The 21,520-nt window shown below is 43.1% G+C and overlaps 1 protein-coding gene across 11 annotated transcripts in view; it reads left to right on the top strand.

The window, feature by feature from the left end:
* The window catches only part of SMAD9 (SMAD family member 9), a 64,678-nt gene that overhangs the window by 35,311 nt on the left and 7,847 nt on the right, over positions 1-21,520 (top strand). For 5 of the 11 annotated variants that reach the window (XM_032611181.1, XM_032611179.1, XM_032611182.1 and 2 more), the window contains 5 exons: positions 962-1,182; positions 1,435-2,100; positions 7,323-7,580; positions 11,216-11,437; positions 20,652-20,908. In XM_032611181.1, the coding sequence (XP_032467072.1) occupies positions 1,659-2,100; positions 7,323-7,580; positions 11,216-11,437; positions 20,652-20,908 (1,179 nt within the window). In that variant the 5' untranslated portion in view covers positions 962-1,182; positions 1,435-1,658. The remainder of the gene's footprint in view (positions 1-961; positions 1,183-1,434; positions 2,101-7,322; positions 7,581-11,215; positions 11,438-20,651; positions 20,909-21,520) is intronic. The other 6 variants (XM_032611187.1, XM_032611189.1, XM_032611185.1 and 3 more) reach the window with 4 other exon arrangements.

Here is a 21,520-nt window from a genome sequence, read left to right as displayed (position 1 = left end):
GGTTTCTAAAATCTGGAAGAAGGAGAGAGTTTTGTTTAAGCCAGCTATTTCACAGAAGAGGAAGTGCAGTTCTACCTCAGGAAATTTAAATGGGACTGTTGAATAACTGGGAAAGAATGTCTCCTTTGGATGAGAGGGCAAAGAAGAATTCAGCTGATTTTCAGGGAGAATAACAAATGTGACAGCAGTACTTTTTTGTGTACGTGTTTATGTATGTGACTATGTGTAACTTCTAGAACTTTCTGGTCTTATGACCCCTTTCTATTTTTTTTTTTAAAAAGATTTATTTATTTAGGCTGTGCTGGATCTTTGTTGTGGCACGAGGGATCTTAGTTGCGGCATGCATGTGAGATCTAGTTCCCCTACCAGGGATCAAACCTGGGCCCCCTGCATTGGGAGTGCAGAGTCTTACCCACTGGACCATAAGGGAAGTCCCATAACCCTTTCTACTTTTAAGAATTATTGAGAACTCCAAAGAACCTTTGCTGATGTGGCTCATATCTTTTTTTTTTTTTTTTTTTTTTACCATTTTAGTAATTAAAACTGAGAAGCTTATAAAATTTACTGACTCATTAAAGACAACAATAAACTCATTATATAGTAACATAAACTTTTTTTTGAAAAAACTAGATTTTACCCCCAAATAGTGAAAAGAGTGCTATTGTTTTATATTTCTGCACATCTGTTTAATGCCTGGACAACACTTGGATTCTCACATCTTCTCCTGAATACAGTCTGTTGTGATCTGTTGTTTGGGTCGAAGTACATGGGGGAAATCTAGCGCACACAGATGTGTAGTTGGAAAAGAGAGGGCTTCACAGCCCACTGAAAGGGACTCTGGGACTCCCTTGGGTCCCATTTTGAGAACCACTATCCTATAAATAGTTTGGAAGAATATATGAGTGGTGAGATGATCAGTGGTCCTAATTTTTTATTTTTCACTTTTATATCTTTTGTACAGTGAAGATGGATCACTTGTGCAAACTATAAATTCGAAAAGAAGAGGCACAAGCATGTTGGGAAAAGACCCTAGAAACCCAAGCAGAGACATTTGTACTTGGGAGACCATGGAGCCACTGTAATTCCTCAAGTAGGAGAATGGCATGTGAAACATTGTATTTGGTAGTACATGGATTAGAATTGGAAGAGAGGAGCTCCTTCAGAGGTGTTGCAGCGATCAAGGTGGGTGGTGAGGCGGGGCAGGGCTCAGATATGCGGAAATGGAGAGAAAGCTTCAAAATCTGAAAGACACTTCGAAGGCAGAATTACCAAGACTTGGATATAGGGAATAAAGGAGAGGGAAGAGTCAAAGGTGACTGAGAGTTTTCAAGTCTAGAACATTTGAAGAATATTTTCCCTCTTACATCCAACCTTTAACCTTTTCTGAAAATTATCCTGATTAAGTTCACTGAAGTCTTATTTTGTGTTTTTCAGAGTTGGCCAGCCCATCCCAGGGCTTAGGAGAAAGTCAACCCCCTTTCCAGCCCGCAGTGGTCACAGTTACTTCCGGAAGAAAGGGAAGACCTATGACGTCCCTGGAGAGTTGGTACCTATGACATCCCGGGAGGCGTCCTTGCTCACTTCATTCGGGCCCTGCAGGCAGTGAAGGGCCTTGGGTCCAGCTCCTCTTTGCACTGGACGCCTGTGGTCCCTCTCTTATGCACTCCAGCACCCCCATCAGCTCCCTCTTCTCCTTCACCAGCCCAGCAGTGAAGAGACTGCTCGGCTGGAAGCAAGGAGATGAAGAGGAAAAATGGGCGGAAAAGGCGGTGGACTCATTAGTGAAGAAGTTAAAGAAGAAGAAAGGAGCCATGGATGAGCTGGAGAGGGCGCTCAGCTGCCCAGGGCAACCCAGCAAGTGTGTGACGATTCCCCGCTCCCTGGACGGGCGGCTGCAGGTGTCCCACCGCAAGGGTTTGCCCCACGTCATTTACTGCCGAGTGTGGCGTTGGCCCGATCTCCAGTCTCACCATGAATTGAAGCCACTGGAGTGCTGTGAGTTCCCATTTGGCTCCAAGCAGAAAGAGGTGTGCATTAACCCCTACCACTACCGCCGTGTGGAGACGCCAGGTGGGTTTCCTTCATGGTTCATTGTAAGAGGTAAGAGGGTGTGTCTCAGTTGGTGGACTACATGGGGCACTGGCAGGAGAAGGACCCCCCCTTCCCGCGAGAGAGGGAGAGAAGAGAGGGAGGTTCGATTTGCAGGAACTGATCCAAATTTTGTAGTCAGAACAATCTAGACAGAAGATATTTTCATTTCAGTATACGTGTAAGCTTTGTGTGATTTTGAAAAATGCAGTTTTATTTTGATGCATTTTGCAGTCATCATCCAGTTCTTGAAAGCTCTTAATATGGCCTCGACATGATCAACTGGAAGAAAATAAACATCCTCCTCCCCATCCCCCTTTCCTGCACTCAGCTGTGCTGAGCTAAACGGGCTGCACTTTCCCCAAAGCTCAAGTAAGTGGACATATCTCCTGCCTGGGTCTGAAAACAGCCAGTGAAAGAGTTGCTGGAAACCCTTCCAAGACTGAACATAGTGGCGGTTAGGGGAGATTGGTGGCTGTTCTTAAATATGGCTTTAAATATAGGAAGGTGTTGTTCCTAAAACTCTTCACACACACGTGTGTGTGTGTGTGTGTATCTATATTTCACACACACACACACACACACACACACACACACCCTTTTGGAGAAGTCTGGTGTTGCTCTTCATTCCTTCACACTGGCTGTAACGATTTGACTACGTTTCTCTTTGGATGGAGTGTTCCTATGGCTTGATGGATGCAGTTTTTGTGGGAGCTTCCTCTCCCTGACTGGCCATCTGCCCCATTCCAGGAGACCAAAGGGCTGGCACGTGCACCCTGGGAACTGGCCCATGTCCATTACGAGGCAGTTCTAGGTAGGAAGGCAGGTGGTGGGGGGAGTCCAGCCTGCCTCCTGGCCCCCTCCCAGGCTCAGTTAACCTTGCAGCCGTCCTGGCTAAGTCATGCCCAGCCTATAGCAGTCTTAGTGAGGTGACCTTTCAGGCTCCCAAATCCCACTATCATGCTGTTAAACTGTTGTCAAGGAAGTCACCTGCCTGAACGTGGATGCTTCTCAGGGTCCCATCACCCCGGATACAGGGTGAGACTGTGATGAGAAAGGCCCACATTCCTGGTGAATGTGGTGTGCTTTCCCCTGGATCGTGTAGGTCTTTGCTTTGTCCTCTTCTTTCCTGCTTCTCTCTGAGCTATCTTTGCCTACTTTAAAAAAAATGTCGTCAATGAGTTTATGACAGAAATGACTTGATTTCTCTTTTGTTTCTAAGATTTGAATTATATTAAGCATTCAGAATACATCCCATGAAAAATATTTATCAAGCAATCATTTCTGTCTTCCTGAGTAATGTAGTTATAAAATGTGTCTTGTAAGAAGTATCTTGTAAAATGTATCTGGCTTTCCTTTTGAACGCTTGAAACCCTAATTTTAAAGGATTATTTCATGTTTTCATATTATGTGAGGTTCTTTCAGGAATGATAGTGTGAATGTTTTTACATATGGCAGGTAGATTTCATATCATCATGTTTTAGGTTTGAGTTTCCAAAATGAAAGATGGGCAAAGATTGTATTGATTTTAAGGTAATGTTTAAGCTATACCTTTTTTTTTTTAATTCCTAACTTTGATCTTTTAATAGAAAAAGGCATATTTTGCATCTACCTTTCTGGCTGTGCTTAAAGTCAGTATCTGGAGAACAATGAAGATGATAATGTGCACCAAGTTTGCTGGGTCCCTGATTATCATAAAGCTGAAGTTTTGCCTTTGAAATCTCTCATCTTTTGACCACCTGTTTTAGGAACCTTGAAGGCTGAATTCTGATTTTCTTTACACTCACACAACCACTTAAATAATCAATTTTAGTGCTTTTCAAACTATCTGTAGTGAAGGACCAGTTTTTAAAAAAATTTCCAATCCCTCAAATATCAGTATTTTTGCAATACAAATGAATTACTAGGCAGATGAAACTTTTGAAAGACTTAGAAAATACAAGCTCAATATTTTTTACTATTCATTTCAACAGATATAAAATTACTCTGTCAAGTGGCCGTTAAAGTTTCTAAACACAGACTCTCAGTTTCAGTACTTGTATTTCCACGGACTGGTACCCAGCAGCTGGTAAAATCTCACCAGTCCTCAGACCTCACTTTGTGTGGCTTGCGTCTGGTAGAAGCCGTGCAAAAATGTTTTCATGGCTCATAATGATTTTTCTTCATGCAACTGGAGGTTATTTCAGGAGTATAATTTCTCCTCCGTGTAAAATGCCCACACTCTATCAGAACCACATGACTTTTGAAAAAGATACAAAAGCTTTTCTCAGCTTTGCTCTGCAGTTCCTCATAAGCAGTAACTCCTTCCATTATCTGCCCCCAGGGTAATGCTTAGATAGTGTGGTATTTAAAAGGTGGCATCACATTGAGACCAGTGTCTGTAAGCTCACTAGGTCATATGTGCAAGCAGCAGTTGTGATGCAGAAATAGAATTGAGTAATTAGAAATAGCTATTACTATAGATTGAATGTCTGTGTCCCCCCAAAATTCATATGTTGAGAACCTCATGCCCAAGGTGATAGTATTAAGAGGCAGGGCCTTTAGATGACTAGGTCATGAGGCTAGACCCCCATGAGTGGGATTAGTGTCCTTATAAAAGAGGCCCCAGAGAGACCCCATTCCCTTCCTACCATGTGAGGACACAGTGAGAAGAAGCCAGCCTGCAACCCAGAAGAGGGCTCTCCCCAGAACCTGACCAGGCTGTACCCCTATCTTGGACTGCCCAGCCTCTGGAACTGTGAGAAATAAATTTCTGTTGTTTATAAGCTTCCCAGTCTATGGTATACCTGCTATAGCAGCCCTAAGGGGCTAAGACAGCTGTGTTTTGAGTGAAAGTATTTACAAATATGATCAGTGCAAACCTAAGGTAAACTGAGCTTGTCAGGCTGAATTACAACCAGGATGATACCATCAGTTTTCCTTACAAATCTTCACTGCCTTTGGTTTTACCCAGATGATAGAAACACATTATCAAGATATTTGCCTCAATAAAGAAAAATGCATCCTTTCTTTTCTTTTGGTGCCTCAGACCTGCAGGCCACGGTGGAGTGAAAGTCTCTGCATTCAGATATGAGGGAGTCTGTTTATCAATGTTAAGAATACACTGTAGATATCTTACATTAGAACTGAAGTCACAGTGAGTATCTGAATTCTTCATCCAAAAAAGAAAAATGAGTGTTTATTTGATCTTTGTTAACACTGTGATCAAGAAGCATCACTGGAAAAGAAGTCATATGTCATTTACTATGTCAGCCCCTCACTTTCAGAGTATTCATGAGGCAAGGCATTTTTGTATGCCTGTATATTCATGGATTACATAAAAGGAAATTGAATGGCTTATCATCCAGGTTATTTTTGCACGGTGATGTTGAGTATTTGTTCTATCATGTCATAAGGCATATACAAATACTGGCTTTTGAAGGAGGAAGAAATCATTGTTTCTCTGCCACCCTCATATCTGTAGTGGTTTCACTTAAAACTTTTCATCTACCTGTTGGAGTTTATATTCTACCTGTAGAACTGAAAATTATTGCTTGTTAAGAAGAGGTAAGTGTATGATAGTGGGTAAATGGTGGACTTCGTGATGGATGTTATTGTTATTGTATTGTAATTGTTGTCTGTTTACTCCAAAACATTTACTTTCTATGAAAGTTTTTATTGATACTTGCATGTGATAACAAATCCATAGTGTGATTTGAAACAAGTGCTACCTCAGCCATTTCCAGAAGCAAGCTCTTTTAATCATTCTGGCTTGGTTCTTTTGCTAGTTCTCTCTATTATTACTAAAAAAAATATGAAGATAACTCTAGATAATATACATGTTTCCAAATTTATCACTTTTAGCTAATTTCATTGACTAACATAAAAGATGAAGATTTAGCTAATTTATATTATCTTTTTCCTTTCTTCCTCTTCTCAACCTATATTTTGGTTTCTATTATATTATTATATAAGTTAATATATTAATTATATTATTCTTTTGGCTATTCTATTAGTTTCCATTGTGGGATTTGGTGGTAAGAATTATTCCCCCTTAGAAGAGCATTGATCCATTACCTTCTACTGTCCAGCATCGGTGATGGGAAGTAATAAATCAGTTTCTCATGTCCTTGTACGTGACTTTGAGGTGATCTTCTGGGAGCTTTTAGAATATTCAGTTCGTCCTTAGATGTTTGAAATTCAAGATGGTATGACTAGGTCTGGATCTTTTTTCATTAATTAGGCTGTATACTCTGTGGCTCTTTTCAATCTGATGACATAGATCCTTCTTTAGCTCCGAGACATTTTTGCCTAGTATTTCTTTGATCACTTCGTCCCTCTGTTTTCCCTGCTTCTCTTTCTGGAACTTATGTTGGTGCCAGCTCACCCCTCAACAATACTTCATGGAATAGCTTCTTTCTGCCAAGCCTTGGGACACTTTAGAAGTCAGGAGGAGCTAGGAATGCCTGGACAATGCTTGCCCTTGAGAATTGCATCTGTTCCTGTTTTTGTATAGAATCAGGAGCGAATTGTTCTTTTTAAAGTATGGAACCCAGAAGGAAACATACTAAAATGAACAGACTTTATGTATAAGTTCTCTATCACTGCTTATCTTCTACTTATTCACTTTTGTTACTACTCACTGTTTATCTTTTACTTTATAACATTTAGTTACCTTTAAGCCTTTCTGCTAAAGGCAAGTAGAATGTTTTTACTTAAGCAGCCGTACGGAGCCTAAAAATTTAGGCTGGTCATCTAAGTAATTCACTGTGGTTTCTGAAGTAAAAATATTCTGGGCATGACTTGGGGTTTCATTGTGAGCAATAGAAAGCGATTTTGCACTAAAAAAACAAACAAACAAAAAACCGCTTTATTGGCAGAATCAAAGGAAGCAGTGAACAGTCAGGTCTCCAGAAGGCCAGGTAATAGGGCAGCTCTGGTCATTTCTGCGATGGGAATGAGTAGGCAATTTTTAGAGCGCTGACATCAGAACGATTCTCTGCTAAACTTTTCGTTAATTGGCTGCGAGGAGAGAAACCATTGCTTCAGCTTGATTCCCAAGCTGTCTTTTGAGGAGGAGATGGGACCTTCGTGGACAGTGTCACGATGAGCACACAGAGTGGTGGACAGGTGGTTCCCAAAGGAAAAACAGGAGTTTATCACCCAAAAATGGATAGACGAAAAGCAGCCCGCCCCCACTCTCCTTTGGGCGGGTGAGCCGAGGTTCTAACGTACTGGTTCCTTCCTCCCCCCAGTTCTGCCTCCCGTGCTCGTGCCCAGACACAGCGAGTACAACCCGCAGCTGAGCCTCCTGGCCAAGTTCCGCAGCGCGTCCCTGCACAGCGAGCCGCTCATGCCGCACAACGCCACCTACCCCGACTCCTTCCAGCAGCCTCCGTGCCCAGCCTTCCCTCCGTCGCCCGGGCCCCCGTTCCCGCAGTCCCCGTGCACAGCCGGCTACCCTCACTCCCCGGGAAGCCCTTCCGAGCCGGAGAGCCCCTTCCAGCACTCAGGTCAGTGGAAGCCGCGGTCTCCCGGGATACGAGTACCCTACACAGTTGTGTAGGCGGGGCCATCGTAAAATCCAGCGCTGCCACTTGTAGTTCACACAGCAGTTTCCTGCGGGCCGTTGGACCCTGCCCACCCTAACCAGATCAGGACTCTACCCATTTTGGAGCAGTTATCAATTTCTTTCTTTTTTTAAAAAAAAAATTTTATTGGGGTATAATTGATTTATAGTGTTGTGTTAGTTTCAGTTGTACAGCAAAGTGAATCAGTTATACATGTACATATATCCACTCTTTTTTTAGATTCTTTTCCCATGTAGGCCATTACAGAGTATGGAGTAGCATTCCCTGTGCTATGCAGGAGGTCCCTATTAGTTACCTATTTTATATATAGTAGTGTGTGTATGTCAATCCCAATCTTCCAGTTTATCCCTGTACAATCCAGTGGCATCAAGTACATTGACACTGTTGTGCAACCATCACCACGATCTATTTCCAAAATCTTTTCATCACCCCAAACAGAAACTCTGTGCCTGTTAAGCAGTAGGTCCCCATTACGTCTTCCTCTAGCCCCTGGAAAGCTTTTATCTACTTTCTGCCTCTGTGGATTTGCCTGTTCTAGGTACCTTATATAAATGGAACCGTACAATATTTGTGGGGTTTTTTGTGTCTGACTTATTTCACTTAGCACGGTGTTTTTCACAGTCCATCCAGATTGTAGCAGTATCAGTTGCTCCATTTTTGTAACTGAACAATAGTCCATTGTATGGATATACCACATTTTAAAAATATCCATTCATTGGTTGATGGATATTTGGGTTGTTTCTACCTTTGGCTCTTGTGAGTAATGTTGCTATGAACATTGATGTTCAAGTATTTGTTCGAGTCCCTGCTTTTACTTCCTTTGGGTACATACCTAGGAATGGAACTGATGGGTCATATGAACTCTACGTTCAGCCCCTTAATTTTGTAGATAGATTGACTCAAGGACTTACAAAAGGGTCCCCTTTATAACTTTTGCACCAGGGTTGTAGTTCATTTTCTCTTAGGGAAATGCCTTATCACTGGCACTGCGGTGTGGTCCATGGACCACGTGCATTAAAATCATCAGCAATGCCTGTTAAAACCTGCATGGCTGCATCCAGCCACTGATCTATTGACTCACAATTTCGGGGGGTGGGCCCAGGAATCTGCATTTTAACAGGTTCCACTGACGATTTTTATGCCCACTTAAGTGTGAGAACTACTTGGATGGACAATTTAGTTCAACAAAAGCAGTGGAGTTAATGCCATTGAACTCCACTGCTAACATAACAAGACCATTTTGAACCGACATGAGGAATGTGAACAGAAGGAATCATTTGTTCTGAGGTCCTTGATAAAGAGTTTTCTCTCTGCCTCAGGAGTTTTTACTGTTTTTGAATTAATTTCTGATAACATGTTATCAACTGAATGCATACCATTTGCCTAATTATGATCATCTGATCATAAAACTGACATCTGGGGAGAAGAGCCCTTCTTAGCATGCCTTGGGCACAAGCTTATAATCAGGTTTCAGCCATTCTGTGTTTTGGGGGCCATATTTTGAACTGTGTTGAGTCCGAGTTTCCCTTTGGCCATTGTACAATCCATGGCACCAGAGGAACTGAAAATTAAATTCACTTCAAAGAATGTTTAGTGTTCTCTGTTTTGAAAGCCAGGTAACAGACTATAGAGAAAAGCTAGGAGAATAGCTCCTAGATTTGAAGGTCCCATCATGAAGTCATTTGAACCCAATAATAACTCATAAGTCAGAGGGACAGCGAATCAACCCTCTAGTGAGGGCCTCAGGACAACCAGTTTCTCCTGGAGGACTGTCCCAGTGTCACCATTAGAATGGCCCCCTTACATTACTGGTCTCTCTGTTAGCAGTGACACTGTCCACCAAAGCCGGGAGTTTAGCGGCAGAAAGGGTTGATTCAAGCTGTCCTTGTGTAGTCTATCAGTTTGATGTTCCTTTGTTTTACTGCTTTCTTTTAGTTGACACACCACCCCCACCTTAGAATGCCGCCAAAGCCCCAGGGACCCAGAATGCCTGACCTATAGATGCCACAGCTGAGAGTCACTTAGTACTGTCAGTGCCTAACGGAGGTCACTTGGCAGATGAACGGCCAAATGTAGCTGTTTTCCAAGAGTACTTCCTATTACCACCTCCCTTCTGGGAAACAAAGAAAAAAGCAAAAGAAAACAAAACGTGCCAGCCTGCTGTTTCATAAGTGTTGTCAAGGGCAGATAGCATGGTTTCGCATTTTGACTTTGGCATTCCTCAGTCCCATAGAGTGAATGTTTTGTGTGTTATCCTGGTTAGTAGAACAAGTAAATTTTAAATTTTAACCGAACATTTACGAGTCTGTAGTTCTGGATGTTTTAGTATGGAATTAGGTATTTAAGAAGTCAGTAAGTTTGTCCCGTTTGTGTTTCTTTACTATAATAAGTTTATAGTAATGTCTTTCATTTGGCTTAGAGGAGTGCTCTTCAAAATATGTATATAGCTTTTACATAATTTTATTTGTGTCCTGTAATAGGCTAGATAAATATTGCTCCACTTTAATGTTCATACAGACCACGTGGCGATCTTGTATAAATGCAGATTTTGATTCCCTAGATCTGGGGTGCTTTCCAAGAATCTGCATTCCTAACAAGCTCCCAGGTGATGCAGTGGCTGCAGTTCCAGGAACCATGCTGAGCAGGGAGGGTCAAAGCGCTTTACTATCTAAAGTATCTCAGAGGGAATTCTTTCATAAGTGAAGGTCCATTTGGAAATCAAATAATAACCCCCTAATTTATCTGTTTTGTGAGTTCATATTTTAGTGCATATAGGAACACACTCTAGACACAAGAATTACTAGAATATTCAAAGAAAAGAAAGATACTATAATCAATAGAAAGGCAGAGAAAGAGTGTGAGGGGCAAAGAAAAAAACCCACCAAATTTGGGTTAGTGGCAACTTAACTTTGAAAAATTTGGGGTGAAAACATAACATTCATGGATTTCCTAATGAAATAGACCTCTCCCTTTAAAATATTTTTATGCCATAATTATCCCATATGTACACAAAGGAGAATGTGAGTCTATGTGGACATTGTTTTTTCTTTCTTAAATAAAATCCTATGCAGTGTTTTAGGTTTGATTTTTACATATTCGAACAAATTTTTTTCAGCTTTAGATCATTAGAAAAGGATACTCTTTGCCACGGGGATTCAGTTTGGCACTGCAACAGTAAGATGCTGTCGTCTGTAAAGATGAGGTGACCTGGCAGCTTCCTTTTAGCTGTGTTTCCTTTCGGGGGGATGAAGTTTACATGGATCCACTCATATCGCTGTTGCCTGGCCCCTCAATTCTAGTAAACATGTTTACAAAGCCTCCATCCATGGGAGAATCACAAGGACGGTGGCCCCTGTGCACAGGTACATGGACCAGATGAGCTACCTGCCAGCAGCTTCCGTGGAAGAGGCAGGTTTGTAAAGATCACACAGCAGCCTCCTGGGTCTTGCAGTCGGCTTTCTGGTGAACAGCGGTAACCGCAGTTTCCTGGTGGAGTCGTGAGCTGGGAGGCACGAGCGTGGCGGTAGTGATGTCCTGTCTGGTCCGTTTTCTTTCAGATTTTCGGCCGGTTTGCTACGAGGAGCCGCAGCACTGGTGCTCAGTCGCCTACTATGAACTGAACAACCGTGTTGGGGAGACGTTCCAGGCTTCCTCCCGAAGTGTGCTTATTGATGGATTCACAGACCCTTCAAATAACAGGAACAGATTCTGTCTCGGACTTCTTTCTAATGTAAACAGAAACTCAACGATAGAAAATACCAGAAGACACATAGGAAAGGGTAAAAGCAAATATGTAGTTCCTTCCTATATTCATCTGAGCTAAAACGTGGAAATAGAAACAAGCCATGGATTGGCTGCATGACCTAGTGGGACGATCCCAGGGCTGGGATCTGGGAGACCATTCTGGGGATATTGTTGGGAAAAGCATGGGAGGTCTTGTAACCTTAGTGTCTGTACCTCTGAGGTCGGCACAGCATCTTCTGGGGGGTGGTGTAGGGTGGGTATTAGGAGGACGAACAAGATGATAAATATGAGAACAGGATGAAATTATTATTTTTATTCATTTATTTATTTGGCTGCGCCGGGTCTTAGTTGCGGCGTGCTGGCTTCTCGCTAGCGGTGGCATGCGGGTTTTTTCTAATTGTGGCATGCAGGCTCCAGGGCACGTGGGCTCTGTAGTTGTGGCACGCAGGCTTAGTTGCCCCACGGCATGTGGGATCTTAGTTCCCCGACCAGGGATCGAACCTGCATCCCCTGCATTGGAAGGCAGATTCTTTACCACTGGACCACCAAGGAAGTCCCAGGATGATATTATTGAAGAGAAGTATTATGAATTATTTTTGAATTGCCTGAAATGCTAAATAGGATAACTTCTGAAGAAGAGGAGTTCTGGCTGGATGATTATTTATATCAGGTGAAGTTACCTTTAGAGACTGAGAAGCCAGGCAGTTTAAAAAATCGTTGAGTTATTAATGTCAGGAAGCCTTTGGTAGGTGATTGGCGTTCTCTTGTGTCCAGGCTTTGTTACAACAGCCGAATAAGCACAGGCCTCACTGGGGTCTGGCTGTGATGCTTTTGGAGCCTGTCTCATTGGCATGATCAATCCCAGCTGAGCATGAGGCCTCGTTGAGGATTTTAAGTTCTTTTCTATTAGAATAGTTGGCAGTGTCTGAATGGTGCCTGGTTGTCCAGTATTCTACTCTGGAATCACAGGTGTAAAGAACCTTCAGAGTCATTTGATCTTTTCTCTCCCCATCTAGCACTTATACCACCTTGGGAAGTAGCCACGAGCCTTTTATTTCAAATTTCCAGGGGAGGGTCATTATTTCACTTATGATGCTTCCTGTATTCTTCCTAACATACGTCCTAAATGTCTCCTGTTGTAAACCTACAGACCATTGACTAGAGACAGGCTGAGTTCCTTCACTGATGTTGACTCTTAATGGCAAAAGTTACTTTCTGTTTATTTTATCCTGTATCTTTCCATAGTAGCTTTGAGGTGGCTTACAAGAAACCTTTACAGTGAAATGATAAATGAAAAATAGAAAATCAGGAGCTGGGGGTGAGTGGGAGAGAAGAATACAGGTATGTCATCTCCAAGAGTTACCATTGTAATTGTAACCATTGTGATTGTGATTAAACTTTTCCTCTGGAGGTCGGAAAAAGGAAACTTAATCTGCAATGTAACTTTTATCCCAAAGGAGGAAACATAGTCATTCTCAAAGGAAGTAATATTTTGACTGAAATCATAAATATCTCAGGTATGGTTTTACTTTTAAATGATTTTTATAAGAATCTTCAGGTGAAATCTAAAGGTAGAGCATTGAAACGTAATGTTGTAGAGTTGTTTGCTAAAGGGCTTTACAGATTGGTCTGCATATTGGACTTCTACTTATGCCACTTGACCTAAAAATAGAATTAAAATATGCAAGGACTGTTAAATACCTTCTGGGAAACTTTCTGCAAGTAGTTTGTTCAAGGTGCTGCTGATGTGGATGGACAGATGTGGAAGGTTGGTGTCATGTTAGTAACTGAGAGATAATCCATAGGGTTAAAAAAAAAAAAATAGGAGCAAGAGCCAGGACTGGTGACCTGTTACAAAAACCAGCAAGCCTAGGAAATGCTCACCTGGATGGAAGGGTACTCCACCCTCAACATGGTCCCCAAGGCAAAGGCACAATTTTCTTAGAAAGCTGCTTTGGAATTGTCCTAAGGTGCAAAGATAATTTTTTTAAGGGGCTACAAGCCATGCCATAAAGCATGGCATGGAATATTTCAAAGCAAGAGCTACTGGTTTCTGTGAGGTCAGGGGACTCTCTATCAGGGGCCCCCATGGATTATCTGGTTCTGAGCTGTATGGCTTCCTGGAGCACCAGCCTGAGTAAGTTTGCAGCCAAATGCACCATGAGGTTAGTGAATAAGTTAACGTGTTCTGTGGAGCTAGTTGCTAGAGACAGTCAGACCACACAGCTATGCATTCATCTCGCAAATATTTACTGAGCATTTAATCTTAGCCAGACGGTTCTGCCACTAGGGATACAGCAGTGGGAAACAAACAAGACAAAACAAAAATCCCTGGCTTTGTGGATTACCTACAACTAAGGAAAGACAAACAAATAATACACGCACGTGCACACACACACACATGTCAAATGATAATTGTACAGAGAAAAACAAAGGAGGGGAAGGGAATGGGGAGGGTAGCCAGGGCAGGCTTCCTAAGGAGGTGACATTTGAGCAGAGAGCTAAAGAGGGAATCGACAGTGTCGGTAGCAGCGGGGAAAGCTTTCCAAGCAAAGGGAAACAGCAGGTACAAAGGCCCTGAAGCCTGCCTGGCATAGTGAGGAAAAGCAGGGATGTCAGAGTGAGTGGAACAGTGAGCAAGGGAGTGAGGAAGTCATAGAAGAGGGGACAGGACCGGGTCTCAGGGCCTAGAAGCCATGGAGAGTGCTTTAACTTTGCCTGTGTGACATAGGAAGATGGAGTTAAGTTGGAGTTTATAGATCTGAGTTTTCACTTCAGAAGGATCCCCTGGCTGTTACATCGAGATGAGACTATAGGCGGCGGGGGGGCAAAGGTGGAAGGTATCTACAAAAAAAAAATCTTTTTATTATGGTTAATTATGGGCCATTTCTCCCCTCAGTAGTATCACTTGCTTTGAGGTCACTTCCGGTTTGTGTTCCTTGCCACTTAAGTTAGGGAAGATGGCTGGTCCTCTAAAGAAAGTTCATGCCACCACCGGTCAGCAGTGTATGTACTTTGAGTTGTTTTCTGTGGCGGTGATGGTTTATGCTGACTCACCCGTGCTCTTTCATCCTGCTTTCCGTCCAATGCAATGCACTGTGAGGCAGCAGGCTTGGTACCAAGCCTTCATTTGTGTCCTTACAACAGTAACAAATCTATTGCTTTGACCTCTCTGGCCAAGTGCTTTAAATAGCCGTAGGCTAGTTAGCACTAGAATAGCGGGGGGGGGGGGGGGGGGGGGGTCTGCTGCTTCAGTGTCAGAGGCAGGACTTTGAAGAACCTGGAAGAGTGCATTCTACATGAAGTCTGTCCATATTCTTCCTTGAAGACCACTTGAACCCTTTCAAATGACTGATACTGCCCCCACTGATTTTCCCTAATGTGTGAGGCACCCTGGCAGACTCTTACTCATATTATTTTTATTGTCACCCTACAAGTTAGGATTTCTTAGTCCCATTTTATGGATGAGGCAATGGAAGGCCGGAGAATTCAGTGGCGTACCCATGGTCCCACGAGTGATGTGGGTTTGCACCCATGGCTGGCTGTAAGGTCCAGTCGCTCCCTTCTGGAGGGAAGGGACCCTGCTGCTTTTTCATCTCGGCACCCCTCTTAGTTCAGCACTTGAGGAGTTGAATCTTTCGATATGGAATGAAAATACTTATCATATGCTGCAGGCATGATATGTCAGAATCACCTCTGAGATCTTGAAATAAGGCCCTCATAGTACTAAAGTGATGAAATTTTACAATGATTTACTTTAAAAATGTAAATCAGAGAAGATTTTGTGTTTTCCCCACAAGAATATTCTAGAAAAGGAGTACCTCACTGAGTTACACAGAGCTTCATCGGAGGATTATAAGGATCTTTACAGAAAAAAAGATGAAGAACTGCTGACATATCATACCTATCTGTGCGCAAAATAAAGCAAAGGTTATTTTTTGATGTTTTGGAAGTGATGGAATAGCCAATTTGGATCACTGGAGTATAAAACGTGCCTGCTTTTTTAGAGTGGCTTTTAGGATGGCCCCGATTTCCAAATAATGAGGAAAACCGCAGTTTTGAATGGACTGCATGGACATATGTGTGCTGCTCTCAAGGTCATTGAGGTTGGATTACATTTCTTAGAAATGCACAACTTAATATAATCCTAATCAATAACACTGTCATTTCTGAGCACCTACGATTTGTGCTGTAACTGAAGTCAGAGCTGTTGACCTTGGTAATGAGCCTGTGCCGGGGTCTTGATGTGAAAGGACACTTGGAGCAGGACAGGGAGGTTTCTCCTTTGCAGCTGCAGACATGCTGTGTGTGTCCTGGCTGCTGGCTGTTCTTCCTCTCATGGGAGAAGGAGTGGGTGATTATAATTCCTGAGGCATTAGCCCCAGGGATTAAACTTACTGAGGCAAACCAAGACCTTCCCCGAACATAATTATCGTAGATTCCAAATCACTGAATTGCTTTTGGAATTAGTTTTTCACCTTTTAATGAATCTTTATTTTCTTGCACATCTCAGCTTGTTCTGTAGAATCCTAGTAATGCTTCCATGTTTTATGAAAGGAATTATCCTGAGGCAAGGGTTTGGTTTGTCAGTTCCTTAGAAGGGGGGTCTGCACCTCAGGGTGATTTTTTTAAAAAATAAATTTATTTATATTTGGCTGCATTGGGTCTTCCTTGCTGTGCGCGGGCTTTCTCTAGTTGCAGCGAGCGGGGGCTACTCTTCGTTGTGGTGCGCGGGCTTCTCATTGTGGTGGCTTCTCTTTCTTGCCAAGCGTGGGCTCTGAGCGCGCAGGCTTCTGTAGTTGTGGCTCGCGGGCTCTAGAGCGCAGGCTCAGTAGTTGTGGCGCACGGGCTTAGTTGCTCCGCGGCATGTGGGATCTTCCCAGACCAGGGCTCGAACCCGTGTTCCCTGCATTGGCAGGTGGATTCTTAACCACTGCGCCACCAGGGAAGTCCTCAGGGTGATTTTTGGATTGCTTCTTTCCCAATGGATTTAGTTTCCCAGTCTCAAAATGCCCTTTCCATTCTGCCTTTGAATGTGTATAAGGTTTCTCATCCCTGAAAAAGCAAATCCTAAAAAATTTTAACACAGAATGTCATACTGTTGCAGTTATTACACAGGGCATTGAAGAGTACTTCATGAGAAAATGTTCACACTATTTTTTTTTTTTTTTTTTTTTTTTTTTGTGGTACGCGGGCCTCTCACCACTGTGGCCTCTCCCGTTGTGCAGCACAGGCTCCTGACGCACAGGCTCAGCAGCCATGGCTCACAGGCCCAGCCGCTCTGCGGCATGTGGGATCCTCCTGGACCAGGGCACGAACCTGTGTCCCCTGCATCGGCAGGCGGACTCTCAACCACTGCGCCACCAGGGAAGCCCCACACTATTTTAAAATGTGAAAAAAAGGTTATAAAAGATCCTGTAGAGGATGATCCTAATTTTGTTTAAAATGTGCACATAAAAGACTGAAAGGTATATGACAAATATTAGCTTTGAATATTTCTGGGCTGTGGATTTGTGGCCGATCTTTATTCTTTGCTTCTCTGTATTTTATAAATTTCCTCTAGTGGGTTTTGTTGCTCCTGTGAAGATGGGGTGGGACCGGGCATGTCCAGGCATGCTGGGGTCACTGAAGTAGTGGTGAGAGAGAAAGCATCACGGTTCTCCCACCCCGGCAGAGTCGCCGAGTGTGTGAGGCACAGTGGGCATTCAGTGTAGGTCAGTTGGGACCAAAGCTGCTTGTTCATCATATTGTCCAGAGAGACTTAAAAGTCTTCAAGTACAGCTTTAGGGAACTGATTCTGCTACCAGCCCAGAAGTGGCTTTGTGTGAATTGGAAGGAACCCATTTCTCAAGAGAAGTTACTGCCATCTGCTGGAGGAGTCTTCTAATAACTGTACAAATCTTGGAAGACTGAGGCACACCCTGGGTTTGTGCAGTGCACAGCTGCAGGCACTGTCCTGGGCGGGCCTACCTCCATCCTCTGGACCAAAGCCCCGGTGTAGATCTGGAAATTTTTACTTTTACATTATTTTTTGATCATACATTAAAAAAATTTTTTTATTTTGGAAAATTTCAAGCTTACACAAAAGTAGAATCATGTAACAAATTTTCATATGACCATCTCCAGCTTCAATAATGAGTCACATTCTGTACCATCCTTTTCCCCTGTCTCATCACAGTATTTTTACAAGAGTATTTTGAAGCAAATCTCAGACGTCGTATCCTTTCTCCCATATATTTAAGTATATGTCTAACTACATAAGGAATTTCTGAGAGTATCATCATTAATCACCCTCAGAAATATGCACTTTCCTCAAGCTCCAGAGGGTCCTGACAGTCAGCCAGATTTTAAAATAGTTGCGCATCTTTGATGGGGAGTAAAGACCGGTGAGGCCCTTTGCCTTTGGGTTTCTCTGAAATCTTGATCTTACCTTAGATGGCCTGGACTCAAAAGAATGTCACCCTGCATTTCATAGAGTTTCTAAGTCAGTATGATTACACTTCTTCACAGCGACTAGTTGGATAATTCACTTGTATTTCAATAAATAGTGCATTTTTTAATGGGAAAAAAAATAAAATAAAATAGTTGTACAAAAGAGAGGGCAGCAAAGCCAAGGGGAATATCAATTACAAACTCCAGGGAAGGTGTTGAGTTTGTGCTCATAAGTTCAGGGTGTTTTCCAAGCAGAGTGGAGAGGCATCAGGGTTCTCTGAGCTGGGCTGTGGGGTGATGAGATCTACTTTCTGCAGGGATATCCTTTCCCCACCCCCACTCCCACTCTGGAGGGGATCCATGCATATTCCTTCCACTTTGGGACGTCCCCCTCTGACTGTTAGTGGGTTCCACAGCATTGGAACCCACTCACAAGCCTAACTGAGCCGCTGTCCTTCCCCGCTTCCCCTCCATCATCTCTGTCACTCAAGGCTTCAGAAGATGCCAGAAGGGACCGATCTGCAGTCTGACTCAGTAGATCCAAATCAAGCCCACAGAGTCCTAATTAACCACCACCCGGACTCCAGACTCCCTAATCTCCTACAGGGTGGGTGCAGGCACACACAGATGGAAAACTCAGAGGAAGAAAGATGCAGCCCCGGAAGAGAGGTCGTCCGAGGTGTGGGTGCAACTTGCCCGAGGACCCCGTAGCCTGGCTTCTCTCTCACCTCAGGTAGCGCCTTCTTTGGGCGTTTACCCTTACTGCTCACTGTTCTCTATGGCGATCTAGCATCTCACACATGTGGTTTGAAGCCACTCTTCTGGCCTGTCAAATGGATGCAAATAAAATCCCTTGCTTACTTGACTCCTTCGATACTGCTGTCTCTAGCCCAAATCCAGCCTCCTTCGCAGTGGGGTTGAATTCCCCCCGGTCCCCGTACTGAGGCCGGTCTTGGGCTTCTGCAGGTGCATCCCGTCGGCTCTGCCCCCTCTTCTCGCTCAGGATGCTAAACTACTGCCTCCTTGTTCGGTCTCTTCTCTGCTTTCCATGCTCTGCCAGCATGTCTGTGGCTGCGGATAAGACTTTAACAGGACTGAAAATCCTCCCCTAAATAAACACCAGAGTCAGATGACAAACATCTGTTCTCCTTATTAGGTTCTGGGGGGATTGTATATTTGAAGGTCATTCAGTTCAAAGACATACTAAACACTTAGCAGCCTCACGTTCTGGCTCGTTTACCACCTGCCCACTCTCACTTGGAAAAAACTCACAGCTACCCCAGAGGCAGGCCTTCCCCCTGGGAGTTTTTAAAGGAAGTCGCTTGGCTTTGCCCCTGCCTAACCTCCAACATGTCGCTGCAGCCAAGTAACTATGTCCCAGCTAATTAAGACAGTCCTTCTGCCTTCTCCTCACGGCCAGGGCCACGAGGCGTCAGACCCCGGGCCGTTCAGGGGAAAGAATGATGGAGATGAGGAAGAAAAGGGAGAGGAAGGCTGAGCAGAGGAGGGGAGCTGCTCTGATCTAGGTGCTGAGAGGGGAGCCTTGGCCTGAATATCAAGAGCTGTGCTTTATCATTGTGACCCTGGGTCCATTTCTTCAGACTGTGTTGGAGTCTATGGTTGGGATACATAATACTGAAAACCACTCTTCTCTAAAACTGTATTAAGGGAAAGGAGATGGGAAAAGGAAGCCATAAAGCTGGCGGGAAGTATAATGCAGAAGTGCCTCCATTGCTGTGGTTGTGTCCAAAATGTTTCCTAAATGCAGAGTTACGCACACCAGGGTCTGAGAACCCCTGGAGGTCAATTCTATTACTTTTAAATGTTTTATTTTTATTTTTAAAAGATCCAAAATCTATCTCTGTAAGTACATTCAGGATCATTTCTACAAACCCCTTGCCACTGCACAGTGATTGTATTTACAATCATGTTGACACTTTGTGCTGGACCATTTTGTTTCTGCTAAAAGGTTGGGGAACAATTGTTCTAGTCTTTAATACTCACTAGACTAGGACATCTTCATCTCATCTAACCCCAGTCCCTTGTTATAAATTTACGTGGAATCTTAAACCGACATTTGGAGGGAAAGCAACAACTGAAATTTACTTTGAGCAGCAGCCTTCTCAGGATGCTTTGCCTTTCAGCTCTTAGAATGTGAGATAAAGTAGCATAAACTACATTTTGATTGTGTTTTTATATTTTATCTGAAAACGTGGCACAAAGTTCACTGTTTGTAGGTAAAAAGAGGCATTGTTTCTGTGACCTATGACTGTAGGTGATAAGCTTTAAAATGAAATGGGTGTCTTTGAGGTATTAATTAAGAGAAATGGATTTATAATTGTTGGTGAAATAAAATTTAAACTTCATTTATTGTTCCCTCTGAAGTAGGTTTAGTGTATACACCTAAGTATTACCATGGCACTGTGTCCAGTTCTTTTTTTTTTTTGATGTGTTCTGAATTATGTATGTATTTATTTCGCATCTAATATTATGAGATCTTCCTTTTAGAAGGAACAGCGTGAGATTGAGCAAGTGATGGGAGTAGGACACAAGAGCCTACTTCTGTGCTCTTGGTGCTAATCGTAAACCTGGGTTGCAGTCCACTTTTAAATGGACTCATGAAAAAAATATAGATGATAATTAAAGCAAGTCAGCCTTTGGGGCACATGTGGTACTAATCAATGATTGGTGATATTACAATTAACCTCACAGTTGATAGTCACATCTCTTGAGGTTACAGAGGTGGATGAGAAGGGAAGGGTGATAAATCCAAGCGAAAGTCGGTGCTGGTGTTGGAAGACTGTTTTTGCCTCGTAGGCGTGCATCTGTACTACGTGGGGGGAGAGGTCTATGCCGAGTGCGTGAGTGACAGCAGCATCTTTGTGCAGAGCCGGAACTGCAACTATCAGCACGGCTTTCACCCGGCCACCGTCTGCAAGATCCCCAGCGGCTGCAGCCTCAAGATCTTCAACAACCAGCTGTTCGCTCAGCTGCTTGCCCAGTCTGTCCATCATGGATTTGAAGTCGTTTATGAGTTGACTAAGATGTGCACCATCCGGATGAGTTTTGTCAAGGTAAGGAGTGCTTGCTTCCCAATTGTAAGATGAAAAATAAAAGCAAAAGCACTCTTTGGTTGATGTGGCAGTTAGACAGCCAGGGTAAGTAGACAGCAGTTTGCCGGGGGGGGCACTCTCTTTAATTGTTTTTTTTTGTTTTTTTTTAAAGTAAATACAAATTTAATTTAAATTTTTATTATAAATTTTACAGTAAAAGTAAAACGAACAATATCCTAGAAGTCAAAATTCTACCTACAGGTAATGGCAAGAGTAGGGAAACTACAGAGTCCAAATTTTACTAAACAATGTACAACTTGCCTGATCAGGAGCTTAACTGGGAAAAGCATGAGCTCTGTAAGCAAACAGATTTCAAATCAAATCCCTGCTCCCCTAACTAACAACTGATCAAACAAGGTAGCTATGCTATCTTTTTTTTTTTTAACATCTTTATTGGAGTATAATTGCCTTACAACGGTTTGTTAGTTTCTGCTGTACAACAAAGTGAATCAGCTATACGTATACATATCCCCATATCCCATCCCTCTTGAGTCTCCCTCCCACCCTCCCTATCCCACCCCTCTAGATGGTCACACAGCACGGAGCTGATCTCGCTGTGCTATGCGGCTGCTT

This window comes from Phocoena sinus, chromosome 18 (assembly GCF_008692025.1).
Source record: "Phocoena sinus isolate mPhoSin1 chromosome 18, mPhoSin1.pri, whole genome shotgun sequence".
Lineage (NCBI taxonomy): Eukaryota > Metazoa > Chordata > Mammalia > Artiodactyla > Phocoenidae > Phocoena > Phocoena sinus.
This window is presented reverse-complemented; position numbering and strand designations above follow the sequence as displayed.